General features: G+C 43.2%; 1 protein-coding gene across 6 annotated transcripts in view; it reads right to left on the bottom strand.

Moving 5' to 3' along the window:
- Positions 1 to 22,208, bottom strand: part of LRMDA (leucine rich melanocyte differentiation associated) — a 1,063,938-nt gene that overhangs the window by 473,945 nt on the left and 567,785 nt on the right. For all 6 annotated transcript variants that reach the window (XM_035022486.1, XM_035022473.1, XM_035022480.1 and 3 more), the window contains one exon: positions 10,319 to 10,445. In XM_035022486.1, coding sequence (XP_034878377.1) covers positions 10,319 to 10,445 — 127 coding nt within the window. The remainder of the gene's footprint in view (positions 1 to 10,318; positions 10,446 to 22,208) is intronic.

Here is a 22,208-nt window from a genome sequence, read left to right as displayed (position 1 = left end):
CGGAATATAGTGTCTAGGAGTGAGGTCTACTTGGCTTAGGAAAGGAAGGTAAAACCAAAGAAAAGGGATGCCCTTACTCTATCAGGATGTTATCTAACCATGGGATGTTACCCCCATTTCCTTACATTTCATTTTAACTTGTCAGTTGAACACCAAATCCAAACAATGTCAGAATCCATTCCCTAATATATGTGCTTAGGGGTCACCAAAAAGTAGCTCATTCTATCACAGACAACCATAAGAAAGAGACTTTCCCCTGGGACTGAGCCTTCCACAGATTCCTTCCCACTGACCCAATTTAACAGTTTGGGGTCTCAAAGAATAAGGCATTCTTCTCTTCCACACGACGACCCCTCAGATAGATGGAACTCACACGTCTTCCTTAAATCTTATATTCTCCAAGCTGTTGAGCCTTCTTTATACACGGGCTCTGAGAACATCCTATGCAAGAACAACTGCTATCCTGTGGGATTGAGACAGAGACAAGGAGAGGGACGGCATCAGCAAAAGAGGGAAACATTAGTGCAAGGGGGTCAAAGCTGCTCATCCACTAAGGGCTTCAATTTGCCAACACCTTCCCCATTTCCTAAACAAGGCTGGACAACGGACATGGAAGTTATCAGTCCTTCAGATCTTGAACAAATAACATCCAGGAATAACCACAGTGGACCACTGGAGTGAGGAGGATAGAAATAGGAGCACATGGAGAAGACAAGAGAGAAGGTGCTACCGGGCTGGGAAGGTTGGAAGGACACATGGGTGAGAGGCCAGGAGTCAAAACAATAAAGCATTTCATCACCAGAGGCAAAACATCCTTAGTACTGTTCAAAATAAAGTTCAATCATCAACCCCTTTAAGAAAATCATTTAAATAAGACCAATTAAAATGACAATGAACAATTTCAAGGAAAACTTGGCTTTTCTAACAGGTTCTAACTCTGTATGCTTCTCAGTCATTGCTACATTAGAAAAAGGGTGGCTATTAGCGCTGCCCTTAGACTCTGGCCAAAGGCACCTCATGGGGCCCTATGCTTTGGAGTGACTTCCTCAAAATGTCTTAAGTCTCTGTCTGGTATCCAGGAATCACCAGGGACCAAAGTGTCATTCAACTGGGGAACCCCATGCCTGGACTTGGACCTGCATTGGGCCTCAGTCCCAGTCCTGGTTTCTCCCCTTCAGGGTTTACTTCAACCCTCCACCCCTCACAGGGGATCCATCAGATGTTCCAAGGAGCAGCTGGACTCATGCCTATCAGGCTGTCCAGGCCCTATGCCAGGGGGGCAGCCAGACAAGCTGATCACTCCCACTGGCCAGCACAGTGTTTCTTCCAAGGGACTGCGAGACAGAGGGCTGCCAAAATGGTGCTGACGTATTGACCTGGGGTGATTCAAATTATTTATGTAGACAATGGCCCTAGAGAACCTAGGGGAAGCCCTTTCCACTGTGGATGAAGAAGTCCAACCAAAACCTACTGCTCTTGTAGGGACAAACTCCTTAAACTTTGGTTATTTTTCATCTACTGTATGAAGCTGGGAATGTGAAGGAATGGAACTCAAAACTGGCAAGATTTTTAAGTTGAGGAAATACGGGGCAACTGAGCTGGACTGAAATCCCAGTTATTTCTCAACATTAAATGAGCAGTGATGGGCAGCGTCCCATGCCACTGTCCAGGGAAGCAGGCTTCATATGTAAACTTACCAGGGAGCTAATAAAGCTCATGTGTGATGGCTCCTTGCTTACACAGGGCCCTTGCAGGGATAATACAGTCTCAGGGTCATATGTTTTTGTAAAATTTGCAAAAGTAGGTTAAACTGCAGTCAGTTAAGATCACTGTCTCTCTCCACTAAAGTGTGTGTGTGTGTATAGTGTATAATTTATATAATTACATAATAAAGTTATAAAAGAATTGGCAGGAAAAATGTTTTTATATAGGCATGTCCAGTATAAAAAAATTTGTTACTTTTCTGAATATTTTTATATTTGTGTTGTCAACTTAAAAGTTTTTAATTTGCTTTGATATATTGTATTCCAAATAAACATTCATCTTCAAGCCTAATTTTGCATTCATAATAAAGTAGTCTTTGCCTTTAAGAGGGTATCCCCAAATTATGTAAGTTTCACACTCAACAAAATCTGGATCTGCCCCTGAGCTGGAGGTTGTGGAAATGTGGACTCATTCAAATGTCTTGGTGATGGAAATTTCTTGGGCAAAAGGTCTATAGTCCTCAAGAAGCTTCAGCCGTCATGTGTCAATGAACTCAAGGAAAGGAGCCTGCCTCATTTAGGGTATTTTGAGTGGCAGAAGCTACCCCCCTTCTTCAGGCCTTTCAAGTACCTGCTAAATGATCACCTGGACTAAGTTAAGTGGTCTCCCCCAAATCCACACTAGTCAGAAATCACTAGCACCTACTCCATGGATGCTCTGGACCAGAACTTCATCACTATGTTGATACCACCACCAGAGGATAAAAGACAGGAAGGAGTTTTAATTGGTTTCTGGGTCTCCCGGGTCAGCAAGGACAAACACAGCCCTGCCTTGCCCGGTTGGGAGCTCTGAGATAGAATTTGTCGCATTCTTGCATAGCAAATGAACCAGAGGCAATCAGCAGCAGGAACTTGGTGTCCCTGACTCACGAAGACCAGGGCAGTAGAGATACTTTCAGGGATGCTTCTAAGGGTGACATTTTTCCCCCCATTTCTAAAATGTGAAGCTATCTGGCACAGTTTCAACTTTCTTCAGCTGGATTCTAGCATACACCTGGCTTCCCTCATCAGATCTTCTCTAGAGTACTTGACAGTGATATTTTTTCTCAGTGTTGTCTCCAGAAAGTTGCCATTGCCAAGTCCAGATGTCATAGGTTCGCTTGCCAAGGGAGACTTTTTGCAGAGGGCCCAAGATCAAAGCAACATCTTGCCTTGAAAGTCTGGAGCATGAAGGAGGAGGGGAGTCTTCTGGTGTCATGTCCAGTTGCACAGGTCTGAAGCTGTTTCCCAGGTGAAAATGGGCATGAACCCTCCCTCTGTGCTCAGGCCCAGGTCAAAGGGCAGCCCCCATACCACCTGGGAGGGTTTCAACCAGTGCTTATCCTAATATAGGATTTCTGAATACTAACTACACATTCTGCACAATATATTCTCATTTTGATTCACAGACACATCAGAAATATCGCATCTAAACAATAATTTAGGAAATGGGGGTCAAAAGTCACTTATTCAGTAAATGGAAGAGTCTAGATTCAATCTGAGGTTCTAAAGAAATTGCATTTCTAGGAGACAAGTGACTCGTGATTTCCTAACACAAAAAGGAATTTAAAATACTGAAATATGAGGAGTCCTATACGCTTTTGTGGTACTATCATCCAGCTGTGTTCTATACTCAGTTACTTCCAATTTGGGCTTATTCATTTAAAGCGCTGAGACTTCCACTCCCAGTAAAATGTACCAAGAAGTTGTAAAGGCTTTGGGTATTAACAAAGTTATGTCCCATGTATAAATTATGCCATTTAAATCTGTCAACAATACTCTTAAGTGTCTATCGCCCATTTTACAGATAAAGAAACTGAGGCCCCAGACAAGGCACAGAGAATTGCCCGAGTAAAACATTAAATTGCTGTGGGAAATCTCGTCTGGCCTTGGGCTCAGCTCACTGGTCTCCTCACCACAGCCCAGCTGTACCACACGTCACACTATCCATTCTTCCTGTTGGTACTACAATACGCACTGTCTCTTCACATCTGTGCTGAAGCAAACAGGTAGACAGGAGAGAATGAAGGAATTAAGTGTGATGTAAAATGAAGTCAGCTTCTCACCTTTCCCCCACCCACCCAGAAAGGGAAAATGGGGGAGAATCATTTGATTGTGCAAAGTATCTATCTTTTCCTGACATTTCAGGTATTCTGCTATTTGGGGTTGGGTATTCAGACATGATAGAGCTGAGACCATTACCAAGTGCCCAACCCTACTGGAGAAGAGCCAAGGATAGTGTGTGTATGCACGTGGGTGTTTATGTATGAGAGAGAGAGAGAGAGAGAGAGAGAGAGATAATATGAGCATTGGGGGAGATAAGGTCAACTCTGTGGCCAGTGACTACCAGGCCAGTCTAAGTGAACCAAAGAAGAAGAGTAAGATAAGCTACGAACCCAGAGATGAAAAGGTAACATGGGAAGTCCAGGCTTTAAAGTATCCAAGGACAAGACACCAGCACTGAGAGCTGAACAGAAGTGGAACAAAGGGCCAGCAGAACAAAGATGGGAGGTCGAGTAGGAGGTATGCAGCCTGGAAGTGTGGCATGGATCGGCTGAGAAGAAATTTGCCAAATGCTGGGTTTGGGCTCTGAAATCCCTTTCACGAGCTCCGCCAGCAGCTGGGAGCAGGCCTGGCACAGGAGGGGCAGGGGCAGGGCATGCACAGGCAGATGACTCCCCTCCTGCATCTTGGTTCCTTTTCTCATGCACTGATTTTCCCTTCCTTGGGTTTCAGGGTCTGGGGTTTAGAATTAACATGCCTGGGTTCTAGACTGAGCCCTCAGTGACTTCAAAAAGTTCATACTTTCCCAGTTTTTTCATAAAGAATCAGAGTATTCACCAGCGGTATGCAACTCACAGAATGATAGGAAGGTAACATTAAATTATAAAAGTCAAAGAAGCATTCTAAGTCTATACTCTGGCCTTGGTTATAATGCAGCCCAAGTAAAATCAAGTAAGCTTACATAATTCTCTAGGATAATAATAATGACCGTTAGGTAGAAATTAGGATGACCCTCACAACAACCGATGGGGTGGATACCATTGTTGTCCCAATTTTGCAGAGGAAAGCAAAGCATTGAGATGCTAAGTAACTAGCCCACGGACACGCAGCCAGGGGCAGAGCCAGGATACAAGCCCAGGAAGCCTGGCTTCAGAGCCTGCTGTCAACCACTATATGACACAACCTCTTTCCAAAGGATAAAATCAGCCCATAATCCACGTTCACAGGGCCCAGTAACAGAGCGTTGGATGGACATGCCTAATTGAGAGTAAAACCAAAATGGAAAACTCTACATATGCAAAAACCAAAAACCAAAAACCAAAACACCAAAAATTAAAACCAAACCAAACTTTACAAAAGGACTTCAGGTAGAACCCCATTTAATAGTAAGCTTTCTGATATATTTAAAATAAGATTCAATTTCTAAGAAAGTCCTAATACTTACCTTTGTAGAAGGTCAGCAGTTACTTGATTCTAGGTCTCTCTCTATTACAAATAGGAAATGAATTCTTAAGGAGACGAGACATCAAGGTCCGTGCGTAGGATTGTTATAGGAACGAGGCATGCCTCTTTGTATACACACCTGTATAGTCCCCTATCATACTGGCTCTACATTTGGTATGTGACTGGCTTTGGTCCTAGGGCAGCAACACCCAAGATGCAAATAGGGCTTGAAAAGTATTTGTACATTTGGGCTTTGCTCTTGGAACACCTGCCCCATGTGGAGAGTCCTGTGCTATCCTACTGGAGGCATGTTGTTCAGCCAACAACCAGGACCAACTTCCAGACATACGAGTGAGGCCATCTCAGACCATCCAATCCCAGCCAGGCCTCCAGGTAACTGTGGCTGTCTAAGGACCCAAAGCAAGATCCACAGAAGAACCATCCATTTGAGCCCTGCCCAAATAGCTGACATGCAGAATTGTTAACAAATAACACAGTTGTTGTTTTAAGCCACGAACTTTTGAAGTAGGTTATTATGCAGCAAGGCTGATAGAGCCCAAATCCCAAGGCATTTCACGGAGTAGCAATAGCAGTTTGGAACAGAGTAACTGTTGAAAGAGTCTGCAGTACTTTCAAGACAATAGGAGAGTCAGTTGGCTGAAAATGTGGAGTCAGAAATATTAGGTTAAGAGAATACCATATGGTATTACTCCTGCTTTTACCTGGCCTTCATTCTCTGACTTCTGGGTTAAGTACATGGGGAAAGTAAGCCAATCTTCATGATCACACCAGAAGACCAGAGGAGAGAGAAATCAGGCTGCATCCTGAGTCAATTAGTATCTTTTTTTATCTCCTGGTAATAAAGTACTCTCCATCAGCACAGCAATATACCTGACCAGTTTTACAGCTACACATTGCCTTCTGCTTCAGTTCCTCCCCTACCACTATCATTTCTCCCTCAGCATTACCACTACAGATTGGAGAGGCTGAGGAATGCAAAGGGAAAGGGTTTCAACCAAAGACAAAGAAAATCCCTCCGCTCTGTAGAGCCAAGAATCCTGCTAATCTCCTCTAGTGATAGCAACACTGAGAATACAACCATCCTCCAGCCCAATTTATTCCTTTAAAAATGAGAAACATATATACAAGGGAATATTACTCAGCCATCAAAAAGAATGAAATCTTGCCATTTGCAACAACGTGGATGGTGCTAGAGACTACTATGCTAAGAGAAGTCAGTCAAATACAGACAAATAGCATATGATCTCACTCATACGTGGAATTTAAGAAACAAAACAAATGGGGGTGCCTGGGTGGCTCAGTCGTTAAGTGTCTGCCTTCGGCTCAGGTCATGATCCCAGGGTCCTGGAATGGAGCCCCACATCAGGCTCCCTGCTCCACGGGAAGCCTGCTTCTCCCTCTCCCAGTCCCCCTGCTTGTGTTCCCTCTCTCGCTATGTCTCTCTGTGTCAAATAAATAAATAAAATCTTTAAAAAAAAAAACAACACAAAAAACAAATGAACATGGAGGGAAAAAAAAGAGAGGGAAACCAAGAAACAGACTCTTAACTATAGAGAACAAATGGAGGGTTACTAGAGGGGGGGGTGGGCAGGGGGATGGGTGAAACAGGTGATGGGGATTAAGGAGTGCACTTGTGATGACCACAGAGTGTTGTAAGTGATGAATCACTAAATTCTACACCTGAAAGTAACATTGCACTGTATGTTAACTAGCTGGAATTTAAATAAAAACTTAAAGGAAAAAAATGAGACCCTTCCTACACAGTAAAGGAAACCATTTAAAAAATGAAAAGGCAACCTACTAAATGGGAGGAAATGACTGCAAATCATATAATTGAAAAGGAATTTCTAAAATATATGAAAAACTGGGGCACCTGGGTGGCTCAGTCAGTTAAGTCAGTTGACTTCTGATTTTGGCTCAGGTCATGATCTCAGTGTTGTGAGATCAAGCCCTGCCTTGGGCTCCACACCCAATGGGGAATCGGCTTGAGGATTCTCTCTCGCCCTCTCCCTCTGCCCCACCCCCCACTATTGCTCTCTTTCTCTCTCTCTCAAAAAATAATAATAATAAAAATAAAGTAAAGGAAAAGCTCACATAACTCAATAGCAAAAAACAATCTGACTTAAAAATAGGCAAAAGATCTGAATAGACATTTTTCCAAAGAGGATATAAAGGTAGCCAACAGACACATGAAAAGATGCTCAACATCTTTTGTGTATATAAATATATATATATGTGTATATATATATATACACATACACAATTACATATAATTTATTGTATATAATTAGCCATGTATATATGTATATAATTTCTATAATTGCATATATATGTATATAATTTAACCATAAAAAAGAATAAAATCTTGTCATTTGCCACAACATGGATGAACCTTGAGGGCATTATGCTAAGTGACATAAGTCAGAGAAAAACAAATACCATATGATCTTTTATGTGGAATCTTAAAAAAAAAAAAAAATCCAGAATGGATTCCTGTGCATTTTCAGCATATTCTGTGCCAGTTATGAAAATGAGCCCTCTAAAATGGGAGACAATAATGCTTAGGAAATTCACATGAAGCATGAATCTTACTTATTAGTCTAACCTAATGAGACTAATCAGGTATCCTGTCAATTGTCAATATTTACATCAATATTTACTCAATGTCTCCTCAAATGTCAGCAGTAACAGAGGAAAGTAATACTATAAGCTACCTATTTTGGACACTTAGATATCCAACAAATACTTTTCATTGATTGATTATTATACAAATCACAGGTTGATTAAAAAAAAATCACCCATGAGTTCATCTGCAAACTGGGATTATGTGAAATGATGTTCTTTCACAGTTGGCGTGCTCCTCTTTTAATTGTTTTTCTCAGGCTTGTGCTGAAATGAGCTTACATTTCTTAGTATGCACCAGTTAATGCGACAGAGAACTGGCCAGGAAGTTGCTGAGGGAGAAGAGGAATTGAGTTTGGGATTAGCATTTGTCCAGCATTTGCCAGACAAAGTCCTTGTGGGTTGGTGTGTGGGCTATTCAGGAAGTCCTTCTCATGGCACCGTTTCTTATATTGTCAACTTGACAACATCCCAGTGCAAAGGCAGCTGGTTTTCAGCCATGCAGAAACCCGTGTTGCTCACATTATCATGGTACTTTGAGTCCAACGTTCAAATAAGGCTTTCATACGTTCCTTTTTTCTTTTTCACCAGTCCTAATAGGTAAGTGGAAGCTGTGATGTCACACATACATACAAAATGAGAAACAGAGGCTTTCAAAGGCTGACCTGTCCACAGCCACATAGCTAAACATGATTAAGCTGACCCCTGAACCCAGTCCAAAGGCTAATACTTTACAACAGTGTGGGACACAGGATATAAGCACTGGGGCCCAAAGAAGGAACCTTATCATCCAGTTCTATTCTAATAATCCTTCTGTTCTTGATTGATTTGAGAATATCATCCAGTCGATCACCTAAGACAGTCAAGGGAGCCATAAGACACAATGACTGTAACAATATTTAGAACAAGGACTAGGAAACTTGGTTGACCAAAGGATAGGAGAGGAAAAAAAAAAAATCCACCAATACCGCATTATGATAAAGACTGATATTTACTTGTAGGCCCTCTCCTTCTACTTCTATTAAAGTGCCAATTTATAATTGCCACGGTAGCATATTTTACCTAATAAGGAAAATACTGTCTTATGACTTGAAATATAAGCAGAGGCTAATAAATGATCTGGCCTATCATTCTTAAAGCAGACATATGCATGCATAATAAATGTAACATATATATATATATGGTTTTATTTCACACTCTAGGGAAAATGCCCTGATCTCTTTTTCACTTCTAACTTACTATGTGAACATGAACAAGTGATTAAACTACTCTAGGTCTGAAATGTTTCACTAATAAAACAAGGTGATTTTACTTCAAGTCTGAGGCAACACAGAAGAATGGAAAGAATTTTGGATACGGCCACAGTTGAGGCTAAATCTGGGACCTAGCATTTTGGTCAATGTCTGGCTGTGGGTCTATACTTCACCTCTTTCCTCATTCAGGTAAGTGGTCACCTTCTGCCAGGGTTTGGTAAAAATAAAAAATAATATGCTTAACATTTATTACCCAGCACCGTGCCTGACCACAGGACTGCTCAATAAAGAACAGTGGATGATAATCATTCATTCATTCATTCATTCATTCATTCATTCATTCATTCATTCGTCACACAAACATTCACTGAACCTCGGCTCCATACCAGGCATTATTCTATGTGTGAAGGATACAGGAGTTTACAAAACGGACAACACTCCCTGCCTCTCAGCTCGCAGTGTGGCAGCAGGGAGACCCAAAACTGTACAGAGGAGCTAGGTGCCTAATGCTGCAGAAAGCTTCCAATTCCATTTTCAGCCTCTCTATAGAATCCAGAACAGTTCATCCCCCTGAGCTTCATCCCAGGCTGGCCAGGTCCTCACCGACTTAAGGAGAAGGCATGCAATAGAAATTCAGCTCTGTTAGACCTCTCTCATCACCATAGTACAGCAAACACCACGGAGGGCAGAGCTACACCTGGGCTTCACACATATCTCGCATCTTTGCCCCTTCCCCCGTTCCTTTGCCAGACCTGTTCCCTGAGCCTGAACCAGAGCCTTCCAGAAGCCTCCGTGAAGGCCAAGTTCGCTTAGAGGCACCACTCCGTACTCTCCACCAGAGGTCGCCCTCCCACACAAGCCCAAGCCAACAGAACCCGCTCTGCCTTCTCGGCAGCAGTGACATTATTTTCTTTCTCTATTTTTATCTATTAAAAAGATTTCTTCACAGCCATAACTTAGATCTCCACACTAAAATGGAGCAACAGGAAGATATAATGGTGCATTTCATTTATGAATGACCTATAATAAATTACTCTGAAGTGTCCCGAGTGCCAGAAGACAGAACGCTTTGTCTGCCCATGGACTGCATTTCACATACTTTAATTTAGCTGACACATAAAACTCATTTGACATTTTGCAGGTATTTGTGTGGGGCGGGGAGGGGGGGTGTGCCGCCGGGGACCACTGCGGGGCAGGGCGGGGAGTGGAGGCAGGGGGCAGAGCCAAGGATATCTGGTTCTTGTTGAGGGTTAAGGTATGGAGCCTGGGTAACCCTGGCAACACGAGGTCGTTCCCGAGCAGATTGTTGTCCAAGATGAGTTCCTCCAGGCTCCCGAACGCGCTCAGTCCTTCCAGTGACCTGCAATGACAAAGGCAACAGGAAAAATGATCCTGCACTAAATCAGGGAGGCCATTATGAGCCGAAATAAATATTTTAACCTTCCCTTTCAGGACTGGGAATAGTTTGGGCTTGGTGCCTGTCAGCAAAGTGAATGACAAGAATTAGTAGCAGGAGCTGGGGTGGGGGCGGTGGGGGAGAAGGGGCCGCTCGCACTCACCGCATCCTTCACGCATTGCCAACATGAAGGATGAGGGTCACTTAGTGAGTAGCCAGGATCCAAAACAAAGGGCTTCAGATACGGCCTGCAGGATAAATTTGTCAATGTCTTGTGCCTTCAGGCACCCAGCCTCGGCTGACCCTAACCTCCATTCCCAAGATAAATAACTCTGTCACAGTTCACCTTCATTCCCTGGACACAAATTTAAGTTGTCATCCATCATTCCTGCCCAGAAATATCATACCCCTCTTACAATAATAAATATAACTTCAAGTATCATTTCTTAGCGGTTCTCCTCTGCACAGTCCAGGAAAAGGCAAGGAAGGCTTCCTTTCTCTCCCTTTGCTGCCTTTGACTTTTTTCCCCCCTCTGCTTTTTTTCTTTACTAATCACTTAATTTGCTCCTGCCCAGTGTCCCTGTGGCTGCCCCCAGAAGGCAAGGCATCTGCAGAAGCACATGATCACTCCAGTCGGAGAGCACTGTTTCTTTTTCTTTCATGATTTTTCTTTTTGTTTTTTTTGTTGTTGTTGTTTGGGGGGGGGCAGTGGTTTAAGGAAGGAGTTGGGGGAATTTCTGTTTCAATACTCCTGGCTTGAAGTTACGGTTTTAATTTATGGAAAGTGGATTTCTCACTTTATTTTTGAAAGAAGCGTGGAATGGCAGCAATGTAGATGTCAAGGCAGTAAATAATCAAGCATCTGAAAGAATTAAGCACCCGGCTCAGGGAAAAAAAAAAAAGTACCAGAAAGGGAAAAAATAGCCTTGTTTTTACACTTAGCTGAAAGTTAACTCTTAACGTTATGGGCTCAGGAGTGTTGGGGGGGGCGGGGGTGACTGCGGTGAGGGGCAGTTGTGCGCATGTGCTCCCCGGGCCGCTCACAGACGTTCATTAAGGAAAGCCGCCCGGTGGAGGGACTTCCACAGACGCACATACTCCCAGCTCGTTCACCTGCCAGACCCTAGAGCCGTGCTGAGCTTGCACAGGCTGACAGCTGAGCTACGACGTCGACCCGAGGGCGGACTCGCACGGGATCTCCTGGCTATTCTATAAAATGTGACCAATCAGGGAGATGTTGTCTACACTATTCATTCATTTACTGATAGCATGTCCATCACAGACCCGCCTGCTTGTGTGGGCAGCGCCCGCACAACCGATGTGAGTGTGAACTTTAGCACCAAGGCTCTCTCTCCGGACAGCTGCATCTCCCTTGTGGGACCTCTGCCCAGCCAACTCCAAAATAGGGAGTCAATGCCTGTGAGTCACTGAACCCCCGGACTCCACCGGGCCCAGAACTCCCTCAGCAGGTCCCGTTCCTGCCTGATTCACCCCCAGGGCCCCCACCCCCACCCCAGGGCCCAGCACCCTGACCACCCCTAACTCCTAAGACCAGCACTACCTGCTCCACAGTAGAAAGGCGATACCGCTTAACATTTGAGGGTAAGGGTCAATGGGGTTATTGTGTTTCATTTCTTCCTCCTTTCTCTTCTTCCTCATGTTTCAGGGAGGCAAAACACAACTCACACACATGGAACTTGGGACTCTGGGACTTTACCTCAGCTCTACCATTTACTTGAAGTATGAATTTGGGCACCTCAATAACCCAGCTGAGCTCCCTCGTTTGTTCTGTGTGGCTTCCAGCTCACAGGATCTTAAAGAATACAAGCAGAAGACTAACATGTCACTAGCAAATGCTGGCTCCCTTCTTTTCCTTCCTCCTTTCATTCATTGATTTTTCTGGTAGCTGTGACCCTAGAGTGTGTATTGCGGTGGGGGGAGGTATGTTCTGGATGCAGGGGGTGGACAGACGAGCAAATATGCCAAGGTGTGCAGGCAGTCTGGCTTCTGCAGGGAAACTTCGACCTCTCCTGAAGTCCCTTCCTCCATGGGGGTTAATGAGTGATGATCCAAAAGTGCTTTTCAGGACGAGGAGGCCCTGTTTACCACAAGGGGAGTTAAGGCCACCTCCCTTCAGGGCGCCTTATGGATGGCTAATAAGTCCTTTGTGCACAAACATCAGTTGGGCTCTGGTCAAAGGCAGCATCCAAATACACATTGTTCCCGAGTTATGTTATGCAAATATAATACTCTTATCATGAGAATCAGCAAACGGTTGGCAACTGGCAAGCAAAAGAAAGCTCCCTTCCAAGAGTGCTTTGGGGGAGGCAAAACACAAAATGACACAGCATGAAGAGGGACAAGGCGGAGAACGCCAGAGGGAGTGCCCACAGAGCCGCCTTTCTCAGGGGCAGCCTCTGGGGCAGAGTTCCATTCTGAGTGAGACTTCACAGAAGAGCCGGGGAAGTTCAGGCTCAAATCCCCTGTCACCTGTCTGGTTGTAAGACTCTTTTTGCCATGTAATGTTATTAGCTGCTCAGTAAAAAGGGAGTTGTGTTATGTGGGCGGTTGCTAATTAATAAATCCCTGTCTTCATGTCATCAGTGTAGTGGTGATTTAATCGGCTAAATTCAGAGCTGAGGGACTGGGGACAGGAGACAGGGTAGTGAAGGGTAAAACTGGAGAGGACAGGATTTCTGGGGCTTGGCTGGCATGCAGAGGCCAATGAACACGCACCTGGGGGATGCTTTATTTTTTGCTTTTTAAAAATCTGAGTTCTGTTGTTACGGTTGTTGCTGTTTTTGTGGAAGGAGTAGAGGAAAGAAATTATTTGCAGCAATCTTTGCGTTCACAGCTCTATATACAAGATGCCTATACAAAGAGGTGTGTGCGGTTAAATAAAATGACATGGCAAACAAGGCTTTAAGGATCCGCACAGATCTATGCTGTTTCATGGGGCAGCTAGAAGAAAGATGACGGGACTGTATTTCTCTGCTATCACCTTCTGTGTGGACAGCAAAGTGCACCCCAGACCCAAGAGCTCGGGTGCAGGGGGTGACTGTCACTCGAGAGTTACTCCTCCCCAGCCTGGTTTGCAGTCTGCAGATAGATGTTTGAGGGCTGGGCCGGGCAGGCGAGGCAGACCTGTCTGCCGTGGTCAGGGGCTGGAGAGGGAGGACAAGGCTTCACCCATTAGCTTGGCACAGGGAGCTGGAGAGAGGTCTTCCCAGCCCAGTAAAGAGACACCAAGGGCAGGGAGGCAGACCCAGGTGTGTGCGGTCCCTGGGTCTGCCCTGTGGCAGGTGGTTTGCTCGGGGAAATGTAATCAGCACCTCCGAAGCCCATCGCAGGCTGCCTGCCTCCCGCTTCCCCAGCAGGAAAGCTGCCCGTGATCTCACCCACAGGTACCATCTAGGTTACCTCACTCACAGGGCTCTCAGGCTGGGCTACCCCAGGAGCCGCTGCGGCTGCTGGGAGAGTCCCAGTGCCTTTTCCAAAGTCATATCAAAATGACAAAACATCACAACGCATTCGGCTCTAGCGGATTCAAACAGAGAGAACTTTTAAGTTTCCACTGTAATTAACCCTATCCTCGTTAAGATAATTATGATCAAGCTTCCTGTCACAGTTAATATCCCAGCATCATTGCCCGTGGCTCACACTCTGCCCTCATTAGCTTATAAAAACAGCGGCACTAACCAGGCTGCCACAGCCCTTTCCAAGATAGGCCCGTGGTTGTGAGCTGCTAAAGAGGGGCCTCGGGCAGGGCAGCAGGCCCCACAAAGGGGTGGCTGCTTGAACCCCAAACTCTTCTGCTCCTGGGTGGGCTCACACTCAGCGGCCTTTATTCTATTCCCAAAAGTTAGCCACTTGTCAGAATGGGGAAGGAGAAGGGCCAGGACCAAAGCAGAGCCGGTAGCTTTGGGACAGATGAGCTACTAAACCATAGCAACCCCTTCCTGCCCTTTACCCAGCAAAAACCCAGCCAGAAAAATCACCAGAGGACACCTCCAGGACAACTCCCTCCATTCAAGAACTGCCAATCTTATTCCTGGGGTATAAGCTGTGGTAAAAATCAGATCCCTCTTTTCTCAGCTCTCAGCCTATTCCAAGGATGATGCTTCTGCCTAGCATGACACAGGCAAGGAATGCGGACACAGTTAACCACAGATCCTAAGAAGACATGTCTCTCTCTGTGGAACCATAGCTGGCCTCAAATCCAGAACCAGAGGTCAGGATGTTCTCAAACCAATTAAGAAAATAAGATGTGAACTAATATCTTTACCTATCCCCTCTACTATATCTATCCAGGTATCCATATCCATATTTTTATAACTGATAAAATGGGGAGGCTATGGAAATTCAAGAGGACCTACTCTGTCTGTCTGCCATTCACCACACTGGCTAGTCCTGTAGACCTGCCAGGAATGGCCAGAGCCTGCTCTGTAATGGTCTTTCAGGATGACTTCCATCTGCCCGGGGCCCTAACAAAAAGGGATCTCAAGGAACTTCCATAATACCTGGAAAGTTGTCAAATGCACAGTGAGGGCTCAATACCCCTTTGTCAACTGACTACTGCTCAGCCCGGAGCCTAGGAGCTGCTCAGAGAAAAGCTGACAGTAGGATCCCAAGGGCAGGACAAAGAGCAGGCCTCAGGGCAATCCCTAGGAACGTAGGAGGGCAATCCCTACATTCCCATTCCTTCAGAGTCCAGAATGCCTCCCTCTATTCACCCTGAGGCCAGCATCTATGACCAGGCAGAAGTGACATCCAGTGAGTCTGCACCTAGACACCAGAAATGGTTATTAAACTATTTAATCACTTCTTTTTTTAAAAATGAACATTTTATTTATTTATTTGACAGAGAGAGACACAGCGAGAGAGGGAACACAAGCAGTGGGAGTGGGAGAGGGAGAAGCAGGCTCCCCGCTGAGCAGGGAGCCCGATGTGGGGCTCGATCCCCGGACCCTAGGATCATGACCTGAGCTGAAGGCAGATACTCAACTGACTGAGCCACCCAGGCATCCCTATTTAAATACTTCTTTACCACTTGGAAATAATTGCAGCTCTGAGTATCCTGAGTGCTCCTCCTGTTACCCTGGCCCCTCCTTGGAATCCCCAGACCTTTCTGCAACCCAGCAACTGAGTGGTTAATGCCCGCCACAGCATGGAGCCTCTAAGGACCCTGCTCCAGCCAGGATCTTTCTGACTGATTAGTGTATCTGTTAAATAATTTAAATATCACCCTTGAGAGCAGAACACCAACTCTCGTACCTCTCTTATGAGCCCCGCCATGCCAAGTGCGGAGCCTGGCACACAGCAGGTCCTTGGCAAATGTGCGCAAACTGACTGACCAACAGAGGCCATGACCAAAGCTACAAGGATGGGACAGGCAACACAGAGTTATATGCAGCAGGATGAAGGAAGAAAAAAGAATGGGACAACTGTGATATGACTGCTTATGTCCCAGAAAATGACCCAGTGGCAGCATTTTAGAAAATACCATTAATCCAACCACATGAGAGATATTCTTTCTTTGTCATAAAATTCTTTTTATAGCCCACGTAAATGGTTATATATATCTATAGTATATTACTAGAGAGAGCATATTATATATTATATAGTATATACTACAGTATATTACTAGACATAGTACTATATGTACAGCTGGATCTATATATTTTCTACATAATTTTCTGTCACTCAGGTCACTGAGCCAGGGATAGATGTCCAACTAATAATATAAATCAGCTAGTGTGTATGGTAAGTATATTAATAGGGGATGAACGTGTCTAAAACAGATGAATGTGAAAGAGGCTCATGGCTATGTAAGACCCTGTATAGTGACATCATACAACTGTATATCATATGGAATTTATCAAAGTCACCCCAAAGCCCTACTAAGTTCCCTGTCGGGATGGAAGATTCCTGAGCTGCACAGAATACAATTCAACACTAGCATACGAGTCCAAGACCAGCCAAATCCAAGGTAGTTGACTAGGTGTTTGTTAACTCTAAGCAGGTTCAAGTCTGAGGCCGTCACGCACCATACCTAAATAATACTAAAAAAACGGTTACATATGATCCCTAAAGAATTATGGAGAATGCATAAGGTGCTAGAAGCCCAGAACTGGGTACCACAGTTGCAGTTATTTGAAAAGTGAAATAAGATTCTTCACACTTTGGATTCATAAATTCATAGGCTTATGATATTCCAGTCAGGAACTGGTATTTGTTTGCCTTAGGACAATGTAAATCATGTTTCTGGTCATGTTACCCTTTTTACTTTTACTACCAGGAAGCTCAGAGATAAATTGTGACTCAGATGTAAGAAGGTAACACCCCATAGTTTCTATATCTGCTTTCTAACATCACAGTTGAGGCTTTTTTTTTTTTTACAACATTTATATTTTATTTATCTATATGTTTTTTTGTTTTTTTAAAATTTTTTTTATTAGTTCTAAATAAGCTAGTTCAAATCCTTTGTAAAATGAAACAGGAGATATAGACATACAAATTTAATATAGCATTGAGTATCAAACAGGCAGTTTCTGTACATTAAGAACAAGTTCTGTGAGACCAGCTACTAATGTGGACAGTTGACTAGGGATAAAGATATATATTGTATCCAGATTTCAAAAAGGCTTTGAAATGATTCCAATGATATCCTTGTGACACAAGAGCAAAAAGTGAGCTAGAAAATGACAACTTCAGGTAGAGTCATAACTGGTTCAAAAATATACCTGAAGAATACCAATTAATGGCCCGGCTTGCTCTGGGGAAAGGTTCTGGGGACTTTGTTCCTCTTTTTTGCCAATGACTTGGTTAAGGACATGTTCATCACATTTATGGAGTCCAAGACCCAAGAAAGCTATTCAAGAAGATACAGTAGGATCCAAAATGATCCTGTTGAAATCAACCCATTGTTTCAGCCCAACAAGATGAAACTTCCCATTATTTAATGTAAAGACCCAAATATAGATTTAAAGCCCAACTACCCCAAAATACCTATTTGAAGAAAAAAATAAAAGGCAGATGTAAATTGGGGGAAACCTTTGCAATCTCTCTAACAATCTAAGGTTTAACATCCTTAATATTAAAAGAGCTTTTGAAAAGCATTAAGGGAAAGCTGAAAGTCCTAAGAGAAAAACAAAAGACATGGAAAGAAAATACACAAGGAATGTATATGGTCAATAATGGAAAGGTGGGGTAATATTTCATCTTCATTGGGAATCTAAAACATTCAAATTAAACAAGATATTTTCATTTAACGAGCAAATACATTGTTTCCTTAATTTTTGGAACAGTCTTGTTGAAGTAACAGACCAACACAACACTAATGGAAGAGTGAAACTGTTATACCCTTTCTGGATGGCAATTTATATTAAAAGCCTTAGAAATGAAAAAAAAAAAGAAAGAAAAAGAAAAAGAAGTCTTAAAAATGATCACCTTTCATCCAGTAAGTCTAATAATTTATTCAATAAATATCAAAGAAGTGTTCATGGTTTAAGTATGTTCACTATAGCATTATTTATAGTAACAATGTAAACATACTTATATGCCCAATGATAAATGATTACAGAAAGCTCAATATATCCGTATAATGAAATACCATGCCATAGTTAAAAATGATATTATAGACATATATCTACTGACCCAGTAAAATTGTCATGCCATCTATTTAAGTACCTAAAGTTACATATATAATCTCATGCATGAAAATTAAGTCATCTATGTCTCCCCTCCATTCCCGGCACAAATTTTAATTTGTACCATGTTTTCCATGGTGATGGTTAAGAGTCATTAAAGTAGTCTGATGTTTCTAGTTTATAAACTACTGTTAATATACAATCTTGTACATAGGGACTTTATGACAGTTATATACATACACATGTACACCTCAATCCATACATGTATTTATATATCTGCATACTGATACAGTGATCCCAGATATACACCACTAACTCCTGAGTAATGGTTATTTATAGGGTGTTTTTCTTCTCTTTTAATGTTTTCACTAGTTACTAGATTTTCTGTGATAAGTATTTTATAATTAGAAAAAAAACTCCAGTAACTATTACTTTAAATAAAATAACTCCCCAAACACGAGATGGGGGAGCCTTGGATAAAAAAAGTGTATATAAAGGAGATATGAATCAGCAGAGTGGGGCTGTCTCCACAGAAGAGAATCTGATCCTACTCTACTGGCCCTTAAGTGACTCCACTTGGAGCTTTGTTTCAATTCTGAATGCCAGACTCAAAGGGGCATCAGTACTCAGAAATACCATAGAAAGAGACCAACCAGCTGGTGAAGGGTGTTAAGAAACAGTGATGGAGACAGTCAAAATTATTTAACCAAAAGCAGAAGAGACTTCATTGTTTCAAAGTACTTAGTCTCTGGCATTCTAGAAGGCAGAATCAGAAACTATTTGGAGAAAATAATACAAGTTGGAAGGAGAGGCCTTGAATCAATTTTTAAAAACTTATAAAAACAGAGAGCTGTTCACCAAAGGATTGAGCTGCCTTCTGAGTATATGTACTTGATCAGAGGCTAGAGTTATGGAGAATGTTTAAAAGAGATTTCTGCATGGAAGATGAGATTTGGTGACTCTAATATTCTACCAGATTCTGTGCCTATCAAACTGGAGCTCCTTCCTTTGTAAGTAAGGTTTACAAAGACTGCCAAGAGCTGCTTCTTCCCTGCCAGACAGCCTCGTGGAAATAGGGCAGCAGAGAGTTCTAGCTCTGTCATTCTCTATCACACTAAAATCTGTGCCTTTTTCTGATCCTCTCACTTGGACTTTGTAAAGCCTCTTTAATGCTTCCTTAACTATGGGGATACCTCCATAATTAAAAGGCACATGTCAACACACTGGCCTCTTATAGCCTGTAAACTAGATGTCAAAGCTGCAGTTCTAAAATATAACCTGTCACGGTCTTCTTCATAGACTCATAGACTTTGAATTCCAGGGAAATTTTAGGGTGCTCCATCCTCCACAGAAGGTAACTAATGACTAGAGAGGTAAAGCGGCTTACCTGAAAGCATATATAGTATCCAAGCCATGTTTAGAACCTTTGGACGTATAGTGCAGTGCTCCCTCAACTGAACTATGCTAATGCACCTGTAAATAATCTCTAGTTGAGATCTGGAAATGGAAATTCACCACTGCCACATCCTTTATCCAAACACTGTGTATAGCTTTGTGATCCATTCCTTGTATGTCCTCAATCATACTGATCAAATGAGATGGTCTTCAAATTCCTTTGTCTTTTTTCTACACTCCCTCCTGACCCTCCTAGAATAATCCCCTGAAGAACTAATTCTTATTTTATTTATTTATTTATTTATTTATTTATTTATTTATTTATTTATTTTAATGGGGGCACTTCATGAGGTGAAGTATGCTTTAGGTAGAGCTGGGTTGAAATTCACCAGCTAACAGTCTCCAGTTGGCATGTACCTCTATAGCTCATTCATTCATTTCACTTCATTCATTCACAAAAAGGTATTGAGTGCCAATCCTGTGCCCAGTACTTTGTTGGTCTCTGGGGCTGCAAAGAGGACTGCAGCATGCTCCCCGACTTTAAGCAACGGATATAGGCAGGGAAGGAGTTATCAGATAGTGCAGTGTAATGGGTTCGATTGGGATGATCAACAATACTCCAAGGAGGGGGAGGGTTAGGGAAGGTTTCAAAAAGGAAGTGGGCTTGAGCAAAGTCTCAATCCAATTGAATTCTAATTCTGTGAGCATCTTCTTACACTTTATGCCAAATTTGGTGGCAAAGGCACCTAAGAAGAAGAGAGAACTAATCCTGGCATTCAAGCAGTTGCCATTTCAAAAAGCTAACCTAGCACAAAAAAGCATGTGTGTGATATGCACTTCCGGTATGGCAGGTTCTCAGTGAGTGCCTACATCTGGGGCTACAAAGGATGCACAAGTCTCAGCGCCTGCTCCCCGTGGATTTATCATCTATGGGAACAGAGAAAAAAGTTGGACTTGAACTGAGGAGGAGAAATCATAGAGGACTGCATGTTATTAAGCAGTGTGGGCAAAATGGGCTCTAGAAGTGGAGAGGAAAGAAATGAGGGGGCCAGGGGTCACCATTTTCGGTGCACGCCTCCCCTGTTTGTCCTTAAGTTATTTCAGCAAGTGAGTCCCTACGGACAGAGGTGAGAACCAGGTACCTTCCCCAGGAACATGCTGGATGCCTCCATATCTCGTTGCCATCACTCTGTCCATCTGGCTGTCCTCCATGCCTCTCAGTGAATCTTTCCTGCATTTCTCCCACCCTGGTGATAGGGTTTGGTCAGGGCTTTGACTATGTCTCTAAAATTATTTTGATTCACGGCTTGAGATTTTACAAAACCACACATGCAAGCATGGAGCCTGTGGCCTCGGGATCTTGTTTGTTTTTAAGAGTCTAAGAGTGAGTTTGTTTGGCGGGTTCTATAAATGGGGGTTTTCTTTACTAGAGAGATGTAAGGGAGTGGACATGGTATGCTGCAGCCGCGGTATGTGTGCACGTCGCCATGGGGCGGAATTCAGCGCCTGGTGGGGGAGGCGCCCACAGCCATTGGGCAAACATATGTTGGGCCAAGAACACAGCTCTTCAACCTCATGAACTGTTTGCTTGAAAGATAACAGTGTCTCTTCCACACAAGCCTTTCACCACCCTACATAAAGGGAATTTTTAATTCAACAGATGGTGTCTACTCATTGCAAACCAACCAGAAAGGGAGACATTTACATGGCTGTGCCCCAAGGCCTTAGGGACCCAGAGGGGCCCTAATCAAATACTTGCCCAAAGACCAGCTCCCCATGGGCAGGGCCCCCTGGAATGGAATCAGGCCAGGGACGCCAGCAAGAATATGCCAACTACTGATTCTGTGAGGTCCCAGTTGGCTGAAAAAGGTGAAAACATGTTTTCTGTCCCAGACTACAAGATAGCTTTATATCTCCTGAAGGAAAGAAGGGCCTGGGTGATATGGTCACCTCCAAAAGTGGCTCACAACTGGAGCCATTTCCCTTCTTTCCAAACAGCCCTACCTCTGTGCTTTGCAAAACCTTTCAAAGAAGAACTTTGTTAGGTTTGCACTCCATTTCATATAATGGCACATTCTGGCCCAAAAGACCCACACCTAGCAGAAGTAACAGTTTTAGGGACAAAAAAGACAGATCAAATGCTTGCAGATGTGCAGCAGGATGAACAAGAGATTTTCCTCAGACTCAATGAAGGTTCTTCCATCCCCATTCTGCCTCTTTGGTTACTTGACTGCTGCTCTTGGGGGTAGAATGCCATGGTGGGGTTTTCACAAAGAATGTGGTGTTTGAATGGAGACTATCTTGTCAACTCACTGAAGCCAAACACAAATGTGGTAAATAGACACACAAAGTAAGACCACTGAATCTGGGCGCATGATCTCTGTTTTCAAGTTCCGGATGTAATTTTCTCATCTATTATAGTGGGAGAAAAATCCCTGACCTACGCACTTTGCAGTTATTGGAATAGGGAGGACATGAGATAAGGTATCTAAAAGCAAGCCTAGGTAGATCAGGATTTTTGATATTTAAAAGATTGTTTTTGAAAAATAAAAAAAGTGTGTATTTTATTTTCAAAAGAGGTAATTAGTTAACCTCAGATAAAGAAGCATGTAGCCAAAGCTCTTAAAGACAGACTAACATATATTTAGGATCATCGGACAACATAAGGAAATGCCAGTTTATG

The sequence above is a fragment of the Mirounga leonina genome, unplaced genomic scaffold (assembly GCF_011800145.1).
Source record: "Mirounga leonina isolate KUSES-001 unplaced genomic scaffold, KU_Mleo_1.0 Mir_114, whole genome shotgun sequence".
Taxonomy (NCBI): Eukaryota; Metazoa; Chordata; class Mammalia; order Carnivora; family Phocidae; genus Mirounga; species Mirounga leonina.
This window is presented reverse-complemented; position numbering and strand designations above follow the sequence as displayed.